The sequence below is a fragment of the Lithobates pipiens genome, unplaced genomic scaffold, assembly GCF_037356315.1.
Source record: "Lithobates pipiens isolate NorthernLeopardFrog02 unplaced genomic scaffold, aLitPip1_a1.2 Scaffold_23, whole genome shotgun sequence".
Classification (NCBI taxonomy): Eukaryota; Metazoa; Chordata; class Amphibia; order Anura; family Ranidae; genus Lithobates; species Lithobates pipiens.
The window spans coordinates 314,319,535-314,346,958 of record NW_027507785.1 but is presented as its reverse complement, the minus strand read 5'-3'; the positions used below and the strand labels follow the sequence as shown (position 1 = coordinate 314,346,958).

The following is a 27,424-nucleotide window of genomic DNA, read 5'->3' as shown; positions in this document are numbered from 1 at the left end:
GTTTAAAGATGGCTGCAGAATGATGCCATGGGCTAGGCTTCACCCCTATACACGTTACGTCCTGGGGTCTGGACTTCTTCAGTAGGGGGACCTGGCACCTATCCTATGCAGCAGGGTGGCCACTCTCCTGAATGCCTTTTTTATATAGTTTAAAAATGGGCCAAAACCATCATTGCAAACTGCTTTGGCACGTTTATTTATAATTGGAGAGCTGTCAGCTCCCCTGGGTCTGCTCAGGTCTTTCCACCGTTGCACAGCTTCCCCCCGAGCCTCTCTTCTGCACAGCGGCACATGCACAGATTTCTTCCCAGTGCTCCTGTGGGCCCACAGCAGGCATTCTGGGGAAGAAAATGATTCTGTTGCATCACTTTTCAACATTTGTGGTTGAAGCTAGGCATGCAATGCTATTAATGGAAACAAAAGAGAATATATGCAAATTTCCTTTTTACACCCCCCGCCCCCCTTTCTTTTCTTTTATTTTTTTTTGTATTGCACAGAAATTGTAAAAAAACTAAACCTACCTGACACAACATAATTTCCATCAGCATAAGAACTGGAGAGGGGAAAGAAACGGGGTGGGGTGAGGGAGCACAATATTTTGTGTTTGTTTTTTTTATTTATTTTTTTATTTTTTGTCATTTTTCAGCATCATGTTCCAGTAACATGTGAGAGGCATTACGTCCAGCTGCCTTGTGCTGTCAGCGGGTTTCAGAAATGCCTGGCACAAAGTGTCTCTTCTGCTAATGGGTTGATCACAAGTAGTTCAGAGTATAAGAAGTTGAGAGGATAAAAAAAGATAAAACGTTTCATTATGTCCGCCTAAATAAGACCCTGTCAGAGTTCTCGTGTCACTTGGTTGGCGGATTATTTCGTTATCTTCACTGAATGGGGCTGACCTGATTATTTGAAGTGCATCTAAAGCCAAAGTGTGTTTTTGTTTTTTAAGTTGATAGCATTGGAAAAGATTAGACGCTTTCCCTATCTTATGTACTTTGAAAGCACCACACCTTAACAAATATAACTTTTGTGAATAGTAATAAAGATTATAAAAGTAATCCATTAGAATACAGTGTATCTAAAGCCACAATTTTTTTATTTTTTATTTTTCCCTTCTGTAAGTTGAAAAGACAAGTTCCAGCATCAGTTTGTTGCTGTGTGTGCCTGCTGAGAAGGTCTTCTATATATTTGTCCTGGTGACAGTTGCCACCGCGGCACATAAATAAGGCCTCTTTCAGACAGGAGGACTCTGCCGGTGGATTGATCCACCTGCTCAGCGAGAAATCGGTCTGCTGATCCCCACTGAGCAGGCAGATGACGGGTCCGTGCGATCCTAGACTGCTTTTTTTTTTTTTTTTTTTTCCAGCTCAAGCTCGTTGAAACAGGGTGTGATACCCAAACATCCGCCGCTGACAAGGGAGGGAGCTCATCCCAGCTTCCATAATCGCTGGGGCCGCACATCCGTCCTGTCCCTATGCTGGGTCACTGAATGGCGACCTCAGCCTGGATTCCAACCAGGCCGAGCCCCAATGGGTTTCACTCACCCCTCAGAGCTTAGTCATGGCTAAGCTCCGAGGGGTGCGGTAAAATGCATCGGGCCCATGGCCTGGTTGAAGTCTGGGCTGAGTTTGCCATTCATACACCCAGCATGGGGTCAGCACAGATGCTCATGCAGAGTTTTACACACATACCCCCCCCCCCCACCCGCTAGCAGCCGAGAGAGTTAAAACTACCGCGAAGGGCTGCTGCAGCGGTGTTTTGCCAGCAGTATAGCCACGCTGCCCCATTCATTTCAATGGGCAAGAGTAGTATACACACCACTCCTTCACCACTCCAAAGATGCTGGTAGCAGGACTTGGATGTTGGGTGCGTTTTCGTTTTAGGAGCGTTTCAAAAGGTGCCCTATTTTATTTGAGGGTCTAATGATGGCTTAAATGCTCCTAGAAGCGAACGCGGCAAAACGCAGCTAAACTCGGCATGCAAACACGGCTAAATGGATGGTTTTTAAACGCCAGTTTCAAGCTGTCAAGAAAAACTTTCAGAAGAGGTTGCTTTAGCGTCTTGTGTACAATTGGGCCTTAGATTTTATGGCTTTGTGTTTTAGATGAACTTTACCTGCAGTAGAAATTAACCAGGTCTGTGGCAGGACAGAGTAAATATCAGGAATGAATGGAAAAAATACAAATCTATTTTCAGGGTAATTGCTCTCGTTTGTTCATCCATGTATTTAGCTGTTTGCCTGGAGTTCAAATTTAACCACTTGCTTACAGGGCACTTAATCCCCCCTCCTATCCAGACCAATTTTCAGCTTTCATCACTGTCGCACTTTGAAATTTTTATAATCCCCCCCCACAAATAGAGCTTTCTTTTGGTTGTATTTGATCACCTGTGCAATTTTTTCATTTTATAAGCGGGTAATTTTTTTCCGTCATTGATGCACGCTGTCAGCACGAGGAGGAAAAAAAAAACTGATCACCGAGCTTTTGTTTAAATCATGTGATCAGCTGTCATTGGCTGACAGTTGATCACATGGTAAGGGGCTGGGACCGGCCCCTTACTCGGATCGGTGATCATCCTCTGTGAGCACAGCGTGCGCAGGGAGCGTGCACAGTGGAGGCTGTCATATGACGGCCTCCCGGAAGTTCACATCCGCGCCATCATTCGGCCATAGCGTGGATGCCAGGAGGTTGAGCAGTCAAGGATTGTCTGCTTTCTAGTCTGTGTTTGTTTGTATTTAAAAGCCAAGTCTAAAATTTTGCATAAATGTAGTAAATGCACTGATCTCACCTGTGATCAGTCTCTGTTTTCCTCCCCTTTTTTTCTTTGTTTGCAGTAAGTCTTCCCCCCAAAACAGCATTGCAGGTGCAATGCACAGGTTCTTGCAAAATATTCACAGCTTCTCTATGAAGCTACAGGCCCGGTTGAAGGAAGTGCTACTGATCTGCAGAGAAGGGAGGACGGATCTCTCCTCTGTACAGTCCCTCTGACATTGTGGCAGATGGGATTCATAATGGCTTCTATTCATTGTTCCCAGGCTGTGATGGCCTGGCTGAGCAGCACTAAATGAAGAAAAAAAAAAAAAAAAACTCAGAGGGAGATTTCTGCAGCATATTTGGCAAGTACAGAATCGGAGTGTGTATGTATACAACGTGGTAAGCTTCAGAATGACTAGGAATTTTTTTTTTTTTTTTCTTACAAATTATGTGAGCAGACTGCAGTTCTTCTTTAAAGTGGATGTAAACCCACTCTCATCCTATCGTAACTACTGCAATATTGGTTATCTAGGATATACATGCCTCCTGCATGTATACTTATCTGTCGAATGTCTGCCCTCTGTCTGCTATGAGACCCGAAAAACTGCAGATTTTGTGGGTGGGTCTGTTTTCCAGGGCTCAGTGGGTGGAGTCGTGATGTCAGACTCTCCGCCCACCTCTACACTCCCCTTATCAACCTGCATTTTCTCCTGTGTATTTCTTACACTGAACTTCTGCTATGATCACTAACATCCAGTCAAAACCCAGAAAAGTCCTGACATGACTTCAGCATGCCCAATCATGCTGAGGTGTGGAACCGCCAATCCTTGCGGAGCAGCAGAAGAAAGGAGTGGGGGGGGGGGGATTAAAAAATAATGCATATCTCTTAGGCTAGTGCACGAGATATGTAAATCACCCGTCACTCACAGCAAGGGGGAGGATTTGACAAAGTTTTTCTGTTTGTCAAGATTTATCTCACTGAACAATAAGAGGATGGCTCAGAGCTGGATTAACTTTGTGGCAAGACTGGGCTCAAATGTTAGGAAATACTCTACATTATGACATCATCATCAAAAATAAAAATTCAGGTCTACATCCACTTTAAGCTTTTAAATGGTTGGATTATTTGCATTTACACAGCGTATGCTGTAGTGTTCTTGATTCCCTGTATATTTGTTGAGCACACATGGTATAGAGACATTTCTGTATCTAGTAGGTTTAAAAAAAAAAATTGAGGGTGGGGGGGGGGAATATAGATCCTGGTTTATAAATCCAATGTCTGCTCCTCCACAGAAACCAGGTCTCGCAGGTAACCACCTTCTTCAGAACTACTCCCATTTACAGGTGGCCCATCAGCAGCTTCTCCAGCTCAAGAGTGCACAGTCTAATAACAGTGTAAGTAAATGCATGTGCATGCTCACGTATGTCTTCCTTCCCGTCGGTAATCACCTGACTTATCACCTGTTCTCATTGGTTCTAGAAACCCGGCCTGCTGGGAGAAGCTCCGGGCTCCATCTTACAGGCCGCCATGGGGACAGCGCAGACGGCATCAGTGGAGGCCCCGCAAAAAAGTAATTCTGGTTTTCATAGCTTATTAGTGGTGTCAACTCTACAAGTGTGCAGTAATGTATGACTTTTAGTTGCACGAAGAGCTTGAAAATTTTATTGCGGTCTGTTCATACTTGTATTCTCACTTCTTGCTCTGTACGGATATGGGTTGGGTTCCATTATGTGTACGGAGCATGAATTTTAATAGAAACCCAATAGAGCCTTGTGAATATAAGCAATTTTAGAATAACTGCAGAGATCGCAGTAATTTACTCATACAGTTTTGGGATATTTATATACAGCAGTATATTGTGCAGACAGATATTGCTGGCTGATCGCAGGAACCATCTGTTGCTTTTGAGCTGCATTTGGGGGTTTGGTCAGGTCTCTGCTGACCAGATCCAGACCCCTCCACAAAGAAGAAAAAGTGTTTAAAAGAATAGTAGATAAAATATACCGTCTGTGAATATGACTGATGATTTGGATGGCATTTCCATTTGCTATGTCAAATGCTTGCAAAAGTGAGTAAGTAAAAAAATAAGTCTATTGGGCTAATAAGTCCAATAACCATTGTGCTAATTTGTGTTTTTAACCCAACTAAGGGTTTATGGGCAGAAAAGCTGCATAAAAATATCACACGGCGGCTAGTATTCATGTTTTCATAAGAATTTATGGGCATTTGCCTTTTTTTTTCCCCCTAGGAGGTTAGTCCCCCCCCCCCCCCCAAAAAAACCTCCCCCTCTGCTCTTGAAAACGCCAAAAGCATCTAAATGCCATGTTTATGCGAGTTAGGAGCTTTTCGGGCAGAAAAAAAAAACGTGATTCTGAGGAGATATATATATATATATATATATATATATATATATATATATATATATATATATATATATATATATATATATATATATATATATATATATATATATATATATATAATATTTCTTCTGCCTCTTAAAGTGGAGCTTCCGCTCACTGGAACCCTCCCCTCCGGCGCCACAATTGGCACCTTTCAGGGGGGGAGGGGGGTGCAGGTACCTGTACAGTACAGGTATCTGCACCCACTTCCGCAGAATCTACGGATATTTACGCCCCTTTCCGCAGGTCTCCCGCTGTCTGCTGGGAAACGCACGGATCCCAGAGACAGCGGGGACCATCCTTATTGCGCAGCGCGACTCGCGCATGCGCATTAGGGAACCGGGAAATGAAGCCGCAAGGCTCCACTTCCTGATACCTATACCCAAAATGGCGGCGGCAGCACCCAAGTGACGATCGAGAGATCGGCTTCGGGTGCCAACATCGCGGGCGCGCTGGGCAGGTAAGTGTCACTATTTTTTAAAAGTCAGCAGCTGCAGTATTTGTAGCTGCTGGCTTTTAAAAAAACAAAATCGGCGGAACTCCCGCTTTAAGGTGCCTCTGAAAATATGCCTGTAAATGCCCTAATGTGCATGGGGGCTAATATAGAGCTGCTTCTACAAGATTTAAAAAAAGCAAAATGCCTGTACAAACAGCATTTATGCCAAGTGTGACTAGACACCTAATGTTATACTATTTATGCAAACTGTTTATTCTCCCCCTGTGTGTTGCAATGTAGCTTCGAAGGGTAATAAGAGCTTTATTGAAGTAAAATGCATATGTTCACTTTGAGCTTTACCATTCCGCTACAGTACATAGAAAAATATCACATTAGTAAAAAATTTTTATTTATTTTTTTCATTTCATCACATGCATAAAATGAACAAAGTCTCTTAACTTCTGGACAGATGGAGTCGATAATGAAAACATGTCACAATTATAGACTTGGACAGAACTATGTAACTTGACAATGTGCCATCACCAAAATGATACATGTACCATATAAGACCTATTCAAGTTAAGGCAGTTAAACAAGTTTGCTGTAGTGATGATGCAGGATTCTTTATAACGGTGATTGGGGGGGAGGGGGGGGGTGATTAAAAATAAAATGAGAAATGGGAAGCACAGTTGAAACGCAGATCTCAATCCAGGGGAGTGAGAAGTAGCAAAGAAAAGGGGTGGGAGTGGGTGGATGGGGTGGACATGAAATGTGATATAAATTTAATCGACATACTTGGTGATTTACATTTTTGGGGTAAATCTATGCAGGTAAGTGTTGTGATGGGGGGGGGGGGGGGGGGGGAAACAGGGACGTTCGTTCTTTCAATTTTTTTTTTTTTTTTTTTTTTTTTTTTTACTATTCATTCTCAATAAAAATATTTATTCCACCAAATAAAGCCCCATCTGCTCTGAAAAAGGTGATTTATAGAACTTTGGGGTAGACTATAATTGCTAAAAGGTATAATGTGTGCAACCAAGTCACTGCCGAAATGGGGGGAATGCTCTGGGTTAGGTCTGTTTTTTTTTTTTTTTTTTTTTTTTAATCTGGAGCAAGGCATTATAGGTTTCATAAACGGTTCAGAACTACTTTTCACTATTCTTGGTCTGGATTAGCTACTGGTTCCCAAGTCGCTCATCTCTGCCCATTTTGCAGCCACGTCTGATGTTAAGTGGTTATAAAACCTAAGCATTATTTTACCTTGCATTAACGTAAAAAAAAAAAAATGTTCAGTATTCCCTCACACCCACCTTCTTTACTTATCTGGGCCGCTATTCGATCCAGCGATGTGTTCTTCCTTCTCCCTGACTTTAAGCGGTTAATTATTTACTTTAACAGATCACCTTGTAAAACCACTCATTCGGTTTAAAATAGAAATGAAAGGCAATACGTTTGTGAGGGGAGAACTGACCATGCTGTGTTCTCCTGCTTAGTGTGGTCAGTTTTGAATAGGAAAGCAGAGGGACTGGTAGGTACACCAGAGATTTCACAGAAAGGAAGCAATATAAAGAACAGGAGACTTTCTCATACAAGTACATGGTGCACGACCGGTCACTACTGTTCTCGTGCAGGGTGGCTGGTCTTGTCTCCTCCCTTGCCTGTAGTTTTCAGCAGGCAGCCTGTTGTGGTTGGAGCATGCTGGGCCCCTGCCACAGATCAGTTGTCTGCAAAGGCTATGTACAGCAGTGTTTTCACTACTACTTTTTATATAGCTGGTTTTGCAAAGGCATTTGGTGTACACAAAGCGTTTTTTAGATCTTCTTTGGCTATTGCATATTAGTTTAAATTTTTTTGTGTCCATTGTTCAGCTCCTCTCATGTTGTCTGGCTGAGATTCTTAGGCACTGTTCTCTTCTGCCTAGACAGCGACTCTGTACCATACCATATACATTTATCTTTCATAGTCCAGTAAGTGTGCAAGTGACGCACGGGGAACTACACAGCAGGAACTATGATTTTTGGTGGCACCTTCCTGAATACATAATTTGTCGTGGGATTGAGAATCACTACCTGCAAGACAAAGGCATAATGAGTTTGTATTCATTGCATACTAGCTCAATATTAAAATACTCTCCTTGGATCGAAGCCCCCACGGCGGTCCCAGTACACGGCTCTGGCTGGCAACATCGCTCCCAGAGTTATTCCCGGGTATTGCGGGCTCCGGCACTGTGATTTGTCCGGAGCGCAATGACGTCACTATCGCCCAAGCGCACGGGAGCCACGGATAATGGCACGAACGAGCCATTGCTTCAGTGCGCTTGTGCCAATGATGTCGGCACATGCTGATGCAGGGGATATTTCCTAAACCAGTGTTTCTCAACTACAGTCCTCAAAGCACCCCAACAGGTCATGTTTTCAGGCTTGCCATTATTTTTCACAGGTGATTTGATCAGTTTCACTGCCTTAGTAATTACCACAGCCATTTCATCTAAGGGAAATCCTGAAAACATGACCTGTTGGGGTGCCTTGAGGACTGGAGTTGATAAACGCTGTCCCAAACCGTGCAAGTTTTAGGAGATATCCGGTGTAGCTACAGGTAAGCCTAATTATAGGGATCCAGGGATTCCCTCAGATTGAAGGGGGTTTCCTATCACTTCCGGGTTTTTTGTCTATGGGACAGGAAGTGAAGGGGGAAAACTCCCCAATTGGGACACATTGCAACAAAACTAGCTATAACCTTCCTTTACTTTATCCCAGTTCTACTTAAAACTATGTATTCAGCTGTGTTCCTGGAGTTGCATATTATGGATCACAGGAGTGCAGTTCGTTCTTCACCGCTGTGACCAGTTTTCAGCAGACAGGGGCTGAAGCCCACTGTCTGCTGATATCACAGAGCCGGTGCTGGCTCAGGCAAGATCGCGACAATGGAGTCGGGATCCGCCCACATACCTGGACCGGCACCCGGTTCAGCCTCTCGGGCAAGCCACTCCCACCCCCTCCACAGCCCAGTACTCCAGTGAGCGTGGGGGTGCAGAGCAGAGATCGGTGACTGGTCACCAGCTCTCTGCTCACGGAGCTGTGAGAACCGACTGATCAGCGATGTTTGATCGCTTATTTCCCAGTGTTTAGAGGCGCTGGGGGACAGATGCATCCACCTAGGTAAGTATTAATCTTAAAACCCCCTCTCCCTGTCTGCCCCCTATCTTAAGAAAAAATGACAAGGAAAATATTAATGTAACATAGTTAATATCTGGTCATTTGTAATCTGTGGTGCTTACTGTATTGTAGTATGCTGGCAAGTAAGTTTATCATAGTTTGGTTTTCATACTGCCATTTTAGTTACGTTTGTGTTGTATTACTCCCAGCAGACTTGTTGCCGTACTTGCATAATCAGCAATTAAGCACTTCACTATCCCGGCTAGCCCAAGATAACCAGTCTGTACTGGCGCTGAGTGATGGATCTCTTCTGGGTGGACAATCACAGGCTGGTACTCCAGACGCTTCACACTTGGTGAGAACTATGTTTAATGTGTTTTATATAACTGCAGGTTTGTTTGGCCACGCCTTCCAAAATCCATTTCTGGAAAAGTGTGGCTGAGGTAGAAGAATGGAGCTCTTTCATTCCCTTTTTTAATTCCTTTTACAGCGCCTTGAGGCGATTCAGTTTGCATTGTGCGCTATACAAGTATTTCATTCATTTTCATATCCTGAAGGAAGGCCAATGCTAAATTGTGTGTGTGTGTGTGTGTGTGTGTGTGTGTGTGTGTGTGTGTGTGTTTATATGATTATTTGTGAAACTAGGTACCTTCCATAATGCAAATGCTGAATGTGTTTTTTTTTTTTTTTTTTTTTTTTTTTTTGATTTGCAATGAGAACAAAAAAACGAACATACATTGGTCTTACATGGTATCAATGTGATCCTTGCGGGGACCTCTTTTTAGTTATGTCATACATAAACAGCAAGCATAAAGCACAGATTGTGGTTATATATACATCGGCACAGGTCACTGGATAATCTAGTTAACATTTTGTATATGATGGGATAACACCTGATATACTCATGCACAGTTGGCACTTGGGGGGGGGGGGGGGGGGTGGCGGGTTTGCGCATACTTGCAAAAGATTGTGTAAGGTTCTGTGTTTTTCTAAAGTTGGCCTCTTTTGCAGAACAAGACAAGTAACCAGACATCGCTGTTGGGAGAGCCACCGAGGGACTTTCGGCTCAGCACTAACCCTTACTTGAATCTGGCAAGCGTGTTGCCTGGTAAGTTTCCAGATTTGTAGTAGTAGTTCGTAGTACTTGAGTCGCAGGTAGGCAGTTCATCACTTGGGCACATAGGAGAAAGCTTGCAAATCTGTATAATATGGCTTGCTTATACTTGGAAAAATGGAGAAAGAGAAACTTTAATCTTCTCAAAAAAAAAAAAAAAAAACATTTTAAGTCATTACCTTTGCATAACTTTGATCACCTATCTTTTGTTGCACTTGGTGCCTTTGTTTCTACTTAACATGTAGATTTGATGCAATGATTGTAAGCACATAAAGATGGCTCTTGAATGGAGGAGCAGCTGTGTGTGCAATTCAGCTGAGCTGTCATCTAAGGCTGGCCATGCATAGTACATTTTTTTTATTTTTTATTTTTTTATTTTTTTTTACATTTACCAAAACCATATAATATGAGGTAAAACCTAAACACTTTTAATTTGTAGGTGATCAGGCAGGCCCCTGCACTACATAGTGGAAAGTAAATCTAAAGGAACTTGAATAATGTTTGGCCAGTTTAACCACTTGCCGAAAGCCCACATTATACAAGTCATTACTTTGATGTTAAATACCGTTCTTATGGCAGCCGCTAGCTGCCATAACCCCGGTATATTTTTATTCTGTGGGCAGTTCAGCGTCTGATAAGGCTGGGTTCACACTAGTGTGAATTGGATGTGAGTTTCTCCGTATCCAATTTGCATGTCAGGAGACTGGCTGAAGCTGCTTCACACAGCTCCGGGGCAGGTACAGAGCGGTTTGTAGGAGCGGTTTGTAGAAGAGCCCTGTGCGCCTTGATTCATCTCTGAAACAGAGAACAGGGACTCACTGGACCCCTGCTGTGAGGCGCTCCGCACAACAGTGTGAACCCAGCATCGCATAGGGGTGGTGGGAGAGGTGCACCCCTCCCACCGCTTCCCGGTTGTTTCCGAACTTACTAGAGCTGTATCGCTGTGATCATTCGAGTGAGAGCAATAATTCTAGCACAAGACCACCTCTGTAACTCTAAACCGGTAACCTGTAAACATTTTTAAATGGTCACCTATGGAGATTTTTAAGTAATGTAGTTTGTTGCAATTCCAGGAGCGTGCATGGAAAAAATGACATGTTGGGTATCTACAGTGCTTAAAGTATTCATACCCCTTGAAATTTTCCACATTTTGTCATGTTACAACTAAAATTGTAAATGTATTTTATTGGGATTTTATGTGATGGACCAACACAAAGTGGCACATAATTGTGAAGTGAAAGAAAAATGATAAAGGGTTTTCACTTTTTTTTTTTTTTTACGAATATGTGAAAAGTGTGGCGTGCATTTGTATTCAACCCCCTTTACTCCGATACCCCTAACTAAAATCTAGTGATCAATTGCCTTCAGAAGTCATGTAATTGGTGAGTAGAGTCCACCTGTGTGTAATTTAATCTCAGTATAAATACAGCTGTTCTGGAAGCCCTTAAGAGGTTTGTTGGAGAACCTTGGTGTACACACAGCATTGTGAAGGCCAAGGAACACATCAGGCAGGTCAGGAATAAAGTTGCAGAGAAGTATAAAGCAGGGTTAGGATATAAAAAAAAAAAAAAAAAAAAAAAAAAAAAATTCCAAAGCTTTGTACATCTCACGGAGCTCTGTTCAATCCATCGTCAGAAAATGGAAAAAGTATGGCACAACTGCAAACCTACCAAGACATGGCCGTCCACCTAAACTGACAGATGACAAGGAGAGTATTAATCAGAGAAGTGGCCAAGAGGCCCATGGTAACTCTGGAGGAGCTGCAGAGATCCACAGCTCAGGTGGGAGAATCTGTCCACAGGACAACTATTAGTCGTGCTCTCCACAAATCTGAACTTTATGGAAGAGTAACCAGAAGAAATACATTGTTGAAAGCCATAAGACTTCCTGTGTTCAGTTTGTGAGAAGCCATGTGGGAGATACAGAAAACGTGAAAGAAGGTGTTCAAATGAGACCAAAATTAAATTAAACTTTTTGGCCTAAAAGCAAAACGCGATGTGTGGTGGAAAACTAACACTGCACATCACCTTGAACGCACCATCCCCACTGTGAAACATGGTGGTGGCAGAATCGTGATGTGGGGATGCTTTTCTTCGGCAGGGACTGGGAAGCTGCTCAGAGTTGATGGGAAGATGGATGGAGCCAAATACAGGGCAAGCTCACCATAAAACCTGTTGGTCTGCAAAGACTTGAGACTGGGGGGGGGGGGGGGGTTCACCTTCCAGCAGGACAACAACCCTAATCATACAGCCAGGGCTACAATGGAATGGTTTAGATCAAAGCATATTTATGTGTTCGAATGTCCCAGTCAAAGTCCAGACCTAAATCCAGTTGAGAATTTGAAACTTGAAAATTGCTATTCGGATGCTCTACATCCAATCTGACAGAGCTTGAGCTATTTTGCAAATTAAAATGGGCAAAAATTTCACTCTAGATGTGCAAAGCTGGTAGCGACATCCCAAAAAGACTTGCAGCTGTAATTGCAGTGAAAGGCGGTTCTACAAAGTATTGACAAATGTACCCCACACTTTTCACATTTATTTGTAAAATATGTTATGAACTGGAAGGAAAATTATAAATAGTTTTCAAGTATGTGCCACTTTGTTGGTCTATCACATAAAATACATTTACATTTTTGGTTGTAACATGACAAAATGTGGAAATTTTCAAAACTTAGGAATACTTTTTCAAGGCACTGTAGTTACTCGGGATAACATCTTTTACATTATACAAAAATACAAACTGGTGTTTGCTTTTACATTCTTTTAAAGTGTTTTTTTTTTTTTTTTTTTTTTTTTTTAAAGTTGACATTAAATATTGCAATGATCACCATTTTATTCTCTATGATCTCTGCTAAAAAATGTATACATTTTTTTTTTTTCGTGAGGTTTATGTAATTTTCTAGCAAAAAATACAAATTTAAACTTGTAAACAGGAAAAAAGGGGAATTTTGAGACTTTTAAATGAGGTGGTTGACTCGTGTAGATAAATGCAGTCCAATTTTATTGTTGGAGTAAAAAATTATATAGATGCATAACGATAGTAAAATTAATATAAGAAAGTCAATAAGCAAATATTATCATATTTGTACATGTGCATAAAAATGGTATCATCATGTTCACAAATGTATACATGGTAATTGTGTATTGCACGATCGATTCACGTAACAGCTGGCAGCCTAATTGGTGATTCAAAAGGTTGAAAAGTACAACATATCCAGATATTATCCTAGTAGGGCACATAGTTACATCCTTAACCACTTCAGCCCCGGACCATTTTGCTGGTCAAAGACCAGACCACTTTTTGCGATTCGGCACTGTCTCTTTAACTGACAATTCGTGCGACGTGGCTCCCAAACAAAATTGGTGTCCTTTTTTTTCCCCCTCAAATAGAGCTTTCTTTTGGTGGTATTTGATCACCTCTGCGATTTTTTTATTTTTTTTATTTTTTGCGCTATAAACAAAAATGTATGTATGTGTGTGTGTGTACACACACACACACACACACACACACACACACACACACACACATATACATATACATATACATATACATATACATATATATATATATATATATATATATATATATATATATATATATATATATATATATATATATAATATAATATAATTTTCCCCCTCAGTTTTTAGGCCGATACGTTTTCTTCTACATATTTTTGGTAAAAAAATCGCAATAAGCGACTATTGATTGCTTTGCGCAAAAGTCATAGCGTTTACAAAATAGGGGATAGTTTTATGGCATTTTTATAAATAATTATTTTTTAATTAATATTTTAATTTTTATTTTAGTAATGGCGGTGATCAGCGTTTTTTTTTGTTTTTTTTATTTTTTTTTTTTTTTTTTGGACTGCGACATTATGGCGGACACATCGGACATTTTTGACACATTTTTGGGACCATTGTCATTTATACAGCAATCAGTGCTATACAAATGCAGTGATTCCTGTGTGAAGGGGTTAACCAGTGGGTGGCAGTGTAGGGGTGTGTTACTAACTGTGGGGGGCTGGGCTTTCATTTAGTGAACACTAATCTCTGCTCCAATCACATGGAGCAGAGATCAGCGTCACTAGTTGCTAGGCAGAATGGAGAAATGCTGTTTACAACGGCATTTCTCCATTCAGCCGCCCTGAGACGATTGCGGGTATGCCCACGGCGATCGAGTCCGCGGGATCTGCGACCGGACTCACAGGGGTCCCGACCGGCGGCGCGATGGCAGGGCGGCATTAAAGATTTGACGTACCTCTACGCCAATATGCCTGCCCGTGCCATTCTGCCAACGTACATCGGCGTGCGCCGGTCGGGAACCGGTTAAAGCCTGACGCGTTTCTGTGTAAAAAAAAAAAAAGACTTCAGGGGCAGATGTAGGGTATCTATAAAAACATATGACGTAAGAATTAATCCTTGTATTGGGGTACAGTACAGCAGGACAAGACATGAGACTGTCGTCCACCCTGCGTACTTGCGTGCCAGTAAGTAGCGACGGTGTGCAGTATGAGCAGAACCATAGGAATAGTCTGTCCCGGGCGCTGAGGTTATCATGTGCCCCATATCCACGGGGGCGCACACGCAGAAACCCCCACAAGAGTCACAGACCCCTTATCTCCTAAGTATGTCCAATTGGTGAGGAGAAACAAATTATGTAATGACCTAGAATGAATAAATGAAGTGACCATTAGTTGGTGAAAGTGAAAGTAGAAACCTCAATGAAAAATGGGGTCTAGTGCAGTGATGGCGAACCTTGGCACCCCAGATATTTTTGAACTACATTTCCCATGATGCTCAACTACACTGCAGAATGCATGGGCATCATGGGAAAAGTATCTCCAAAACATCTGGAGTGCCAAGGTTCACCATCACTGGTCTAGTGTATAAGGACGGTGGTGGTGTGAACAACCTAAGGTGTGTTTTTGTATTAAGTGTCACAAGAAGTCACATTAACCAATGTGATGAGAAGATGGGAAAGAGAGTGCATATGCGGATCAAACACTACCATTGGGTCATGTCTGTGTTTACCTTGAGTAAAAGTGCAATAATGAAAAGGCTTCCAAAACCTGTAAAGAGTTTCAGAAAAGGTCTGGTCAGCAAGTGATTAAGCACTGTCATAGGACACAGATGTAGTTCCATTGGCAATAATTGCTAGTATGTCCTAACTGCTTATGTAAGGCCTTCTTTAGACATGTGATACCCTCTGAAGTGCGATCTGCATACGGGTTGCTTGTCAAACAGCATTTGACAGGTGGTGAGGCGACGTTCTATCTCCTTCTCACCGCCTGTTTTATTCCCCCCAAACCCTACAGCGGTGTACTGCAAACTGTGCGTATCGAATGGCACGGATTTTGGTGAGCACCGTGGCATATTTACATCCTCTGCCTTTTGAGGGCGTGTGATAAAAACACAGTTCAACTGCACATTTTTACAGCCCTCCAGCCACGTGTAAACAAGGCATAAAAGCCTCTGTTCTACATTTTGTTTCCTATGGCACTCTGGGCAATCTGTGCGTTTAGGACTCTGGGTGCAATGTTGTGTCCTTCATGGGATATTTCTAAGGGCCGTGTCACACTATATGGATTTTGTCCCTGTTGACAGCTACTGAAACACTCTGCAATGCAAATACTTGCCTGTTTCCACTCCCCGCTTCCTCACTGTCCAGATGAGTGAGCTGTCGCTCTGTCACTGGCCGAAATGCAGATTCTCTCACCAGTAACAACTCCTTCATTTAGCTGGCAGGGAAGCGGAGCATGGTGACAGGTAAGTGTTTGCTCTGAGTCGCCTGCAGCTGGATTGCTAGTGTGACATGTCTCCTGATGGGGTAGAGAGATGGAACTTTGTAACAGGTGTGAATTTTTCAATAAAAAAAACTTTTGTCTGTTTTATTTATGTTCAGGAATGGCCCCTCGAGGTGTCCAGGCTCATGCAATGGATGGCTTATTATCTCAGGACTCCACAGGACAGCCAGGTTTAGAGAACTATTTCTCCTACAGCCAGCAATACGGGGATTACTCTCAGGTAGCTCATTTACCTCACACTGGCTTTCTCTGTCTGCATCAGCGAGTACACAGAGGCTGATTAAATGTTCTATTTGTTTCTGTTGCAGGAGGCTATTCAGCAGTGGTATGACCAATATTCAGGATACAGCAGTACCCAGGCAGACGTTCCTGGGGATGGCAGTCAGGTGAGTGGGCAGCAGTTAAATATTTTTTTTTTTTTTTAAATGTGACATGCTTTGTCTCTTCTGCAATTATCCATACTTGCCTGCTTGCAGTGTTCTATTGATTGTACATGGAGCTGCACATGTGCAGCTCAACGTGCATTCCAAACACACTCCAGCTCTGCAGGAATGACTGACTCTCACGTGTGCATGCGCAGGATGACACCATCTCCTGCCAGCCAATCAAGAGGCCGAAGATGACATCAGCCGGCGAATGTTACATAGTTTTAGTAAGGTTGAATAGACACCAGTCCATCCAGTTCAACCTGAGTGAGTGTCTACAATTGTCCCTATCCCTGTACGTTGCACTCTTACATCAGTCCCTACCCTCAAGGAGCCCACAATCCAAGGTCCCCATTCATATACGAGGGTCAATTTTGGACAGAAGCCAATTAACCTACCTGCATGTCTTTGGAGTGTGGGAGGAAACCGGAGTACCCGGAGGAAACCCACACAGGCACAGGGAGAACATGCAAACTCCAGGCAGGTAGTGTCATGGTTGGGATTCGAACCAGTGACCCCTTTTTACTGCTAGGTGAGAGTGCTAACCACTACACCACTGTGCTGCCCCGTAACCGCCGTATCGATTGAAGGCAGAGGTATGTATGGTATGGTATGCTAAACACCGTTCTGTTTTGGGCACCAATTCACAAATGGAATGTTGGAACTGGAGCGTGCAGAGAAGGGCAACTAAACGAATAAGCTGCATGGAAGGGTGGAGGAAGGTTAACTGCACTAAATTCATTCTCCAATGAGGGGAGGTACTTTAAAAAGGGGGCTATGATCATAATGTATAAATATATACATGACAAATGATCTGTTTAAAGCCAAAAAAAATAAATGCAGATGAGACGCACCAGTACGTGCGTAGAATGGGCCATGGGCATTGGGAAGTGTTTGTAATAGTTTTTGCTAACCCGTAAGTGTAAACTCTTCTTATTTTTTTTTTTTTTTAATTAATCACCTTAGCCTGGTCAAGCATGACTGTTTTGAACACGTGTGTGTGTGTGTGTGTGTGTGTGTGTGTGTGTGTGTGTGTGTGTGTGTGTGTGTGTTGCTTTTAATAAATTATCCTCATTATGACAGGTATGCAGGTAGACAATTGCTTGAGGGTTCTTATTTATCCCCGGTCATTGTATAGCTAGTAGTAGTTGGTCACAGCATCATTCAGCTGAACTTATAATGAAAACATTCTGCAGTTATTTCAAGCTTCTCTGGTTCCAGAGTGACTATGAAGATGCCCAAGCATTTATTTATATCCACACAGGTAGGACAGAAGCCAAAGAGCGTTTATTAAAAAAATAAATAGAGGCTATACTTACCTGCTCTGTGCAATAATGCTGCACAGAAAGGTCAGTTACCTCCTTTTCTGGCAGTCCCTGTTGGGAGTTATTGACTCCTCCCTCCTTTTTGGGTTGCTTCCTGCAGGCACTGTGTATACGTGTTCCTGAGCCAAGCTGTGTGTGCCTATAGACTCGTACACCACCACTAAGCCTGCTGCACCCTCACAGGAGTTTGGCTGACGGCAGTAGGAGTCTATGGCTTAGCTTACCTCGGTTATCCTGTGAAAGCAGGAAGGTGAGGGGAGCAGTAACCTGGAGCCAGGTAAGTGTTTAGGGATTGGTGGAGAAACCAATTGACTTCTTCTTCCAGGTGTTTTTTTGGTTTGTTTTTGTCAAACAAGCTGACGTTAGAAGCTGATTGGCCACCATGCACAGTTGCACCAGATTTTGCACTCTCCTGTTTTTAGTAAATAAACTCCTCTGTTCTGCTTCTCCCCCGTTTTTGATAATCCCATGTTTATGCTTGACCATGTGGATGTTTTAACAGATTCTCAGTCTGGGTGGCCCACACACTTTGAAAGCTCTCCTGTGATGTCTGTGTTCTTGGTCTTTAGCCTCTGTGTTTTTTGTTATTAGCACCTCAGCCCAGTGTTGGTAGAGTTCTGATAACACCTAGTTTATGTACGGGGGTCAAAGTATATATTGGTCTGTGTTGGTAGGTCTCCTTTTTAAAAAAAATGTATTAATGGGGAAACAAAGCTGTTCAACCCTGCCCGGCCCCATGTGAAAATGTAATTGCCCCCTTCCATGCTGAATCATGAATGAACTGATTAGCCACAATTCTTTTGGAAAGCTAAGTTACATTTCACTTGCCACTCCCAGGCCTGATTACTACCAGACCTGTTGAATCAAGAAATCGCATAAATAGAAGCTGTCTTACAAAGTGAAGCACGCTAACGCCCCTTTCACACTGGGGCGGGAGCGGCGTCGGCGGTAAAGTGGCGCTAATTTTAGCGCTGCTTTACCGTCATTTTAGCGGCAGTATGCGGCCGCTAGCAGGGCGGTTTCAACCCCCGCTAGCGGCTGAAAGGGTTAAAACTGCCCGCAAAGCACTGCTGCAGTGGCGGTATAGCTGCACTGCCCCATTGATTTCAATGGGTAGGAGCGGTGAATACGCCGCTCCTTCACTGCTCCAAAGATGCGGCTAGCAGGACTTTTTTCACCGTCCTGCTAGCGCACCGCTCCAGTGTGAAAGTCCTCCGGCTTTCACACTGGAGTGAAAGGGGCCAGATTTTTTTCAGGTGCTATTTTTAGTGCTGTAGCGCCTGAAAAACGCCCCAGTGTGAAAGGGGCCTTACAGATCACAAAAAGCCACGCACATCTAAAAAAAAAAAAATTCAAGAACCGATTAGAAACTATGTAATGTACATGTATTGGTCTAAGAAGGGTTTCAAAGCAATTTGGCTTTGGAACTCCATTGAACCACGGGGAGAGCCATTATCCACAAATTGAGATAAATTGGAATAGTGGGGAACCTTCCCAGGAGTGGCCAGCCTACAAAAATTACTCCAAGAGCATGACGACCACTCATCCAGGAGGTCATTAAAGAACCCAGAACAACATCTAAAGAACTGCAGGCCTCACTTGTTTCAGATTAGATCAGTGTTCATGATTCAACAATAAGAGACTGGGCAAATATGGCATCCATGGGAGAGTTCCAAGGCCAAAGCCACTGCTGACCAAAAAGAACACAAAGGCTCATTTCACATTTTACAAAAAAAATCTTTACTATCCCCAAGACTTTTAGGCAAATATTCTGTGGACTGATGGGGCAAAAATGTAACTTTTTGGAAGGCGTGAATCCTGTTACATCTGGCATAAAACTAATATAGCATTTCATAACAAGAACATCATACCAACAGTCAGACATGGTGGTGGTAGCGTGATGGTTTGGGGCTGCTTTGCAGCTTCAGGACCTTGATGACTTGCCATATGGAACCATGAACTCTGAGCTCTACCAGAAAATTCTAAAGAAGAATGTCCGGCCATCAGTTCGTGCCCTCAAGTGCACTTGGGTTATGCAGCAGGACAATGATCCGAAATACAAAAGCAAATCCGCCCCCAAATGGTTCAAACAAAGCAAAATTTAGGTTTTTGGAGTGGCCTAATTAAAGCCCGGACTTAAATCCAATTGCGATGCTGTATCATGACCTTACACAGGCAATTCATGCTGAAAAACCCTCCAATGTGGCTGGATTAAAACCATTCTGCAAAGAAGAATGGGCCAAAATTTCTCCACATCGATGTGAAAGACTCATTGCAAGTTATTACAAACGCTTGATTGCAGTTGTTGCCACCAAGGGTGGTAAAACCAGTTATTAGGTTTAGGGGGCAATTACTTTTTCACACAAGGCCAGGCAAGTTTGGACAGCTTTTTTGCCTTAATAAACAAAAGCCTCATTTAAAAACTGCTTTTTGGGTTATCTTTGTGTAATAAAATTACCGTATTTATTGGCGTATAACACACACCCCAAGTTTAGGAGGGAAATTTAAGGGAAAAAAAAACTTGCATTTAAATGCCCATCAATGCAGCCTTATCAGTGTCCATCTGAAGCCTTGTCAGTGTCATTTGCATCCTTGTCATGCAGCCTGTCCATCATTGCAGCCTTGTCATTGCAGCCTGTCTGTCATTGCAGCCTTATCCCCATAGCTTTTGTTTTTAAAAATGGCGCCGCCAAAATGTCCTTCGTATCTCGGCGCCCAGAAGTTCTCGGCGGCTTTTGGCCATACTCGGAGGCTTTCGGCCGCCTCGGAGCCTTTCGGCTGCCTCGGCCGTACTCGGAGGCTTTCGGCCGCTCTCGAAAACCGCCAAGAAGGGCCGAGTGCGGCCGAAAGGCTCAGAGTACGGCCGAGGCGATTTAAAGCTGCCCAGAGCCCAAAAATCGCAAGGGAATTGCGGTGGATCGGCGTATAACACGCACCCGCGATTTTTTTCCCCCCCCTGATTTTAAGGGGGGAAAAAGGTGCGTGTTATACGCCGATAAATACGGTAGTTTGATTGGAGCCATTTAAGTGTAACAAATATGCAAAAAAAGAGAAAGGGGGCAAATACTTTTTCCACACAACTATGTGCAGCCGCGTGTTCGTGCTTGGGGTCCGGTGTGTCCCTGTTCACCGGTTCAGGTGAGAATCGGGTCAAATTTTTTGCCTGAATTTGCACCTCAATTGGGCCCAAAGACTCGCAGGACCCTTTGTGAATGTGAACCATGGCTGCCCCGGACCTCTGTCAACAGGCTCCATTGAGAGCCGGTCACGCTCGCCTGTCATGCAAATTGTATGCGGCGAAACGCACATCAAATTCGCATTAGTGTGCATCCTATTTTACTGTTTGAACACAGTGTGGCACCGGCCACATGGCTGCGTCATTCATACATACAGCTCTGTGTGTCTGAGCTACAAGGGAGACATCCTTAGTGTCTGTCGGCTTGTAGTTATCAATGAACTACCACGGCACTGTGTTAGTTCATTGAGGCTGCCTGTCGGGACGTATCTGCTTTTTATAAATGCACATATTTATTTATTTATTTTTATCTTCAAAAAGGTGTGTATGTGTGTGGTATGTATGTATGTACACACATGTATGTAATTTGTTTTTTGTTTTTAAAGTGAACTTCTACTTTAAATCTGACCAGGTGGACTTTTTAGTTGAATGCCATTTCTGACCCCAAGACCAAAGATGTACTAATAGAAGGCCAACCAAAAGTGCATCTGTTTCGCACTTCTTCTCTATTTAGCATGAAGCTGTTTGTATGCTTTTTCGTTCCCTCACGTGTTTTGAGCGCTCAGCATGTATAATTTCTGTGCGCGGTGTGGGTGGACATTTTTGACAATCTATATTTATCTTTACATCTGTTGCTATGTTGAGAGCAGGCAGGAGACTTGTACCAGACGGCAGCAGGAAGGGAGAATTTATTATGGGGTATAACATCTATAATTTCTTTGTCAAATTTTTTTTATTTTTTTTTTTCTGTCCACAGCAGTCTTCCACGCTGGGTTACGGAGAATATAGCGCTTATGTCCAGGCTCCACCCACATACTATACAAATGCACAAGCCTCGTACCAGGTTGGATCTGCACTGTCTGTAGATAAGGTAGGGTCATGGTACCAGTATAACGTATACCCATGTGTGATGAAGTAAGAAAACATTTCTGAAAATGCTAGGTACCTGGCGGTAATGCTAACTCTCTAGCTCTCCAGTACTTTGAGTCACAGAGCCAGAACAAGCAGGCATATTGAACCTGCTTATCTGTAATGCGAATTGTTCACTTAACGTGACCTTGTCACCACAGGATCACTTTTTTTCCCAAGCCAGGAAAAGCCACTGCAAGCATTTGACCGTTTTGAATCAAATGTTTGCTCTTGGTGGTTGCTGTGGTTCCTGCTGTTGCAAGGGGCACACTAGATGGACCACCTAGTCCTTCTCTTTTTTTTTTTTTCCTGCTGTCACTTTCTATGTTACTGCTGACTCGTACCTCCTGCAGTGATGTCAGATGTCTGCAGTGGTTCGGGTGCAAGGAAGCAACAGCTTTTGAGGAATTTATGTATATGTATCCTGAGTGTGTGTGTAGAGATAGACATATATTACCTCTGCAATAAAGGAGCTGGCATTTGCCATCACAAACCCTGAAGGAGGGGGCAATGCCTCCGATTGGTATGTTCACACTATTAAAGTTGCTTTTTTTGGGGGGGGTTCAGATTTTATTTATGAAAAAGATTTTAAAAACACAAAAATAAAAAGTTGCCTCGCACATATACCCAACTTCTGTTGAAATCGTTTATTGGTTTTACAAAATTAACAATTTAGTATGCATTTTTATATTATTGAGGCTCTCAAGCACAATTAAGGTATGCCATACAGTTTCATCAAAATCGAGGGATATCAGTATAGTCCCATATCTCAATCTGGTGGTACTCGCAAGTCCCGAGCTATTCGGGAATACACACCCAAAGTCTAGGCAACTTCTTTATTTTTTTTGTTTTTTTTTTTTAAACTTTTTTCATAAAATTAAACCCCCCCCCAAAAAGCAACTTTAATAGTGTGAACGTACCAATCGGAGGCTTTGCCCCCTCCAGGGTTTGTGATGGCAAATGCCGACTCCTTTATTGCAGAGGCAAAGGGCCCTGCAAAGAACCTGCCTTGGCTCAATCTTTACGTTTCAATAAATGTTTCCATTCTTTCACTAAGAGTTGCATTGTTTTGGACAGCGAGCATTCCTCCTTTCTCATTCAAGCATGGTTTCTACTGAAGCAACAGCTCTGTCATACCACTTACCCTTGGTACCACCTAAGAACTAACAGTGACCGTTTGAATCTGTCCAGAGCGGTCTCTAGTCCAAATTGGTCACTATTTATTATTATACAGGTTTTATATAGTGGCAACAGTTTGCGCAGCGCTTTACAATGTTAGGTATTGTCACTATTGATTTTTATTTTCATTATTTAATTTATCTGTAACTTTTAGGACTGGTTCCCTAAGAGCTGTAGGTACAGTTTGTAGGCCTGGTTCTTAAAGACCTGAAAAACGATTCCTTCGGGGGGTAAAAGTTGTGAAAGAGAAAAATGGATTTCTGCTGATTGGGTTTTGTATGTGTGACATTCCTGTCTATCCCACAGTAGCATCTCTTAGGGCCAGGCTGGGAGATCTACTTTCCCCACCTTGAAAGTTTTCCATGTGCTTCCCCTATCCCTCTGGCTTTGTTGTATCTCAGGGCCATCTCTTCTGAATCCAAGTTGTACTGACTCTTCCCCTCCCCACCTCGCATTTCAATCATTTCCTATTCTTTACCCCTATAGCTGTCTGTAATCCTTGCTGGATACAGAGAGCATCAAACTGAAGCATGTAACGCATGTCACCTTGTTTTGATTTTATGCTATTTACTCATTGCCAGGCTGGATGTTGCGTGGTCTGAACTGCTGCATGCTGCACATTCGTAATGTGGACCATACCACATTCCATTCTGTCTGTTCAGGGTATGTTGTACTTTTCCAGAGGTAGGCAACACGTGGCACTCCAGCTGTGGTAAAATTACAAATCCCGTCTTGTGGAGTTCCAGAGGTTGCCTACATGCCTTACCCAGTTTTCCCTTGCTGGACTGCAGAATCCCCCCCTTTATATTATGGTGATAAAGCAAATCTTTACTGCATCTGAGCACTTTAGCAAACTCATTCATTCATCCATCCATCCATCCATCCATGTCTACATGCTTTATTTTAGTGAGAACAGCCCCCCCCCCCCCCCCCCAAGCATTTATGGCCGTGACCATCTTCAGTAACGGCAAATGATTCATGTAGCATTTACTTCCTGCCCATAGCTCAATTATGCATGCAGTAGGAAGTGCTTGGTTGAGAAAACCTCTCCTTCTGAAAGGAAACCAGGAAGTGAAGAAATGGAAAAAAAAACCAAAAACTAGTACTTTTAGGTTATGCTTTTATTAATGCTAGCGAAATTACTCAATAGATATGTTTGGGAGAGTGAAGTTCCACTTAAAGAGGAAGATGTTTTCTGTATTCTAATGGGGTTGAATTGCACTGCTTGGTAATTCAATGCTGCAGAGTTGTGAGCGCACAAAAGGAAGCAAGAATATTTTAAAGCCTAACTATAAAAAAAACAAGTTTTCCCATGCAGTGGGGCTGTGCCTGCACTACACGGGTCAACTGCTCGTTTTGTCCAGGGAAGAGGCGAAAGCCGTATACTCGCCCAATCCTCCTCCGCTCCACTGGCAAATGGCTCTCCCCTAGACAAAAATGAGCAGCAAAGAGCGAAAAAAAAAATCTTAATGTGCATATAATTAGAAAGTTTATGGAATTGTTTTGCTCAGATATGCCCTTGAAAAATGAAAATATTAATTTACAAAGTGATATTTTGTCTTCATTGTTCCAGACGATCAGCACTGAGAAAAGGCCGTACATTCTCTCCAGCCCAGAAGTCGGCACCATCGGATACACACAGCAATACACTCCGACATCTGGGGACAGCTACGCTGAGTCTTATGTTAAGAGGAAAAAGGTTTATTAATATTTATCTTTGTTCCAAACCATCACACACCCAAAGATGCACAACCTGGGTTCTCGTGTCTCTGCAAGCCATCTTAGTCTGGCGCTGAGTCAGTTGTATATTTGCAAAACAAAAATCTAAGATCACTCAGGCTGAATTGTTATATGAAGCGGTCACAATATTCCTGAAGATTTTTAGATATTTTCTACCCTTAGCCGTGTCTTGGTTAAATAACTAATTGGTTTAATTTGTTATATTCTTGCTATGGCCTGCACACATTTCAGTTTCTTTTGTAAATATCAAGCAATAATAAAAAAAAGAAATATAGTAGGTCTACTTTTATAATTGGTCCATGTGGTCTTTGTTCATGTGCAAATTTATTTATTTTTTTGATCAAAAAAATTAAGTGTTTTTATTGAGCATAATGAGAAAAACCTACAGCGTGCAGCAGACACTATTCGTGCATTGACATTCCTAGTGAATCTAAAATGATTGAAGGTCAGAGTAGCAGAAAGTTGTGCAAATTTACATTTTACATTTGAAGCAGCATGCTGGTTTTATTACAGTCATGTGATAGCTTTAAGTTCTTTTAGGGTTTTTTTTATTTTTTATGTGCAAAAAGAGATCAAACAAGTACTTAAAAGTATAACATTTTATTAAAATTAATGACAGATCCAGCTATTAGAAAATATAACAAGAATAGCTAACTAAATGGCTGTTTCCACCATGGGTCCTGTTTTTGCTGTTACCCAACATGGCCGACCAGGTTCAGACGCTTGCATTTTACATGATGAAGCTTTGGATTTGACAGACATTCCAGTTTGGACTGTGGCATTTAGACTTGAATGTAAGAAAGACCACCCCCTTGTAAGCAACAATGACATTCCTTTGCTTGTTGCCTTTATATATCCTCAACCAGGATAGTAGAGTCTTTATTAGATATTTGTGATTCCATCCTCAATACGGAAATTGGCAAATTTCATATTCCTCATCAGGCTATACTATATGGTCAAATATTTGTGGACATCTGTCCATCTCACCTCCTGAGCTTGTTGAACATCCCATTTCAAATTCATGGGCATTATTATGGAGATGGCAACTATAGAAGCCTACGTTGTTCTAAAGCAGAGGTCTCCAAACTACGGCCCCCCAGTTGTTCAGGAACTACAATTCCCGTCATGTCTGTGAATGTCAGAGTTTTACAATGCCTCATGGGATGTGTAAAGCTGCAACAGCTGGAGGGCCGTCGTTTTGAGATCCCTGTTCTAAAGCCTTGTACACAGGGTAAGATTGTTGGCAGGGTATTGTCTGTCTATTGACAAACTGTCTTAAAATCTTACCCTTGGTATGCTTCTTTTTGACAATTTTTGTCCAACTTTCAAATGTTGGATGGCAGGCTAGTAAATTTTCACCAGAGTGCGGTTTGATGTCAGATTTTCGTATGGCCAGTACACAAATCCATCACACAAAAAAGTCGAAAGTACAAACGCGAATGCTCGGAATCCATGTTCACCAAACACAAAATTAGCAGAAGGGATCCAAAGGGTGGCGCTCGAGCCGAAAATTTCTCGTAGTACGTCACGACAATTGTGTACCGTTAGTATGCAAGACAAGATCCTGGAACGTGCCCTTATGAAAAAATCTGACTATCGGTTTGCCAACAATCGTACTTTATGTACGAGGCTTAAGAGGTCTTTCCACAATGGCATCTAAGGGAATTTGTGTATTTACCCCAAATTTGTGAGGTCACGATGGTGGCTGAATAGACCTGGCTTTAAAGGGGTTGTAAACCCTCAGTTTTTCACCTTGATGCATTCTATGCATCAAGGTGAAAAACCTTCTGTGGCCCCCCCACCCGAACCCCTGCTTGTTTTTTTTCTTTTTTGTTTGTTTTTTACATGCCTGGCCCTGATCCTTCTCTGGCTGGGAATGAGCACACCAGCTCTAGCTCTGTCCTGATTGGATAAATTGGCCATTGGCTCCCACTGCTGTCAATCAAATCCAATAACGCAGCAGCGAGTGCTGCATTCGGTGTGAATGGACACAGATGCGGGACTCGGGAGCGCACCCACACCGGGTTCCACCAAGGAGAGCGCTTGTCCAATGTGGACACTCGAAGTAGGGAGGAGCCAGGAGCGCGGCTGAGGGGCCCCAGGAGAGGATGTTCGGGGCCACGCTGTGCAAAACCAACTGCACAGTGGAGACAAGTACGACATGTTTAAAAAAAACAAAAAAAAACAGTGTGTTTACAACCCCTTTAAATCAACTTTTAGAGGTGGGGTTGAGGTCAGGGCTCTGCAAGTTACATAAGTTCCTCCATACCAGCCTCTTCAAACCAGGTCTTTATGAAGGTGGCTTTGTACACCATCTTGTTGGAATAGTAAAGGGTTTTCCCCAAAATGTGGTTGGAAATGCATAGTTGTCTTTGTATGCTGTAGAATTCACAATACCCTCCACTGGAAACAATTGAACCCAATCTTTTGGATGGATGTTGTCTAGCCATATATTGTAGGTGTGACTGTGGGTGGTCTACAAGCTTATGGCCAAATGGTGTATGTTTATTGGCCTATATCAGTGATGGCAAACCTTGGCACCCCAGATGTTTTGGAACTACATTTCCCATGATGCTCAACTACACTGCATAGTGCATGAGCATTATGGGAAATGTAGTTCCAAAACATCTGGGGTGCCAAGCTTCGCCGTCACTCGAGTGGTATATAATAAAAATGATTGTAGGAGTGGTGTTTTGTGCGTAATACAAGTCTTTGGGGAGCCTCAACTTGGAGCTATTGTAAAGCATTAGGACTACAGTGAGGCAAAGTTAATGTTTCCTGCGCAAAGGCAGTGGTATTTGGTTTATGATAAACCACTGGGAACAGTAAAATGAGGGTGGCTACTATGGCCTTGGTTCTATAAAAGGTTACCTGGTCTTGTCTGGGGGGGGGGGGGTTCCTACTTTTGCCAGGTACCCAGCTCTCATGTCTGCTTGTGGCGCCA

General features: G+C 42.7%; 1 protein-coding gene across 3 annotated transcripts in view; it reads left to right on the top strand.

Annotated features, from left to right (window-relative positions):
- Positions 1-24,772, top strand: part of RAVER2 (ribonucleoprotein, PTB binding 2) — a 61,516-nt gene extending 36,744 nt beyond the window's left edge. The window contains exons 7-14 of one of the 3 annotated variants that reach the window (XM_077450549.1): positions 4,044-4,145; positions 4,231-4,321; positions 8,954-9,099; positions 9,756-9,852; positions 15,766-15,887; positions 15,976-16,053; positions 21,413-21,523; positions 24,314-24,772. In XM_077450549.1, the coding sequence (XP_077306675.1) occupies positions 4,044-4,145; positions 4,231-4,321; positions 8,954-9,099; positions 9,756-9,852; positions 15,766-15,887; positions 15,976-16,053; positions 21,413-21,523; positions 24,314-24,448 (882 nt within the window). In that variant the 3' untranslated portion in view covers positions 24,449-24,772. Of the gene's footprint in view, positions 1-4,043; positions 4,146-4,230; positions 4,322-8,953; positions 9,100-9,755; positions 9,853-15,765; positions 15,888-15,975; positions 16,054-21,409; positions 21,524-24,313 lie in introns of all 3 variants that reach the window. The other 2 variants (XM_077450548.1, XM_077450547.1) reach the window with 2 other exon arrangements.
- Positions 24,773-27,424: the final 2,652 nt, after the last annotated feature.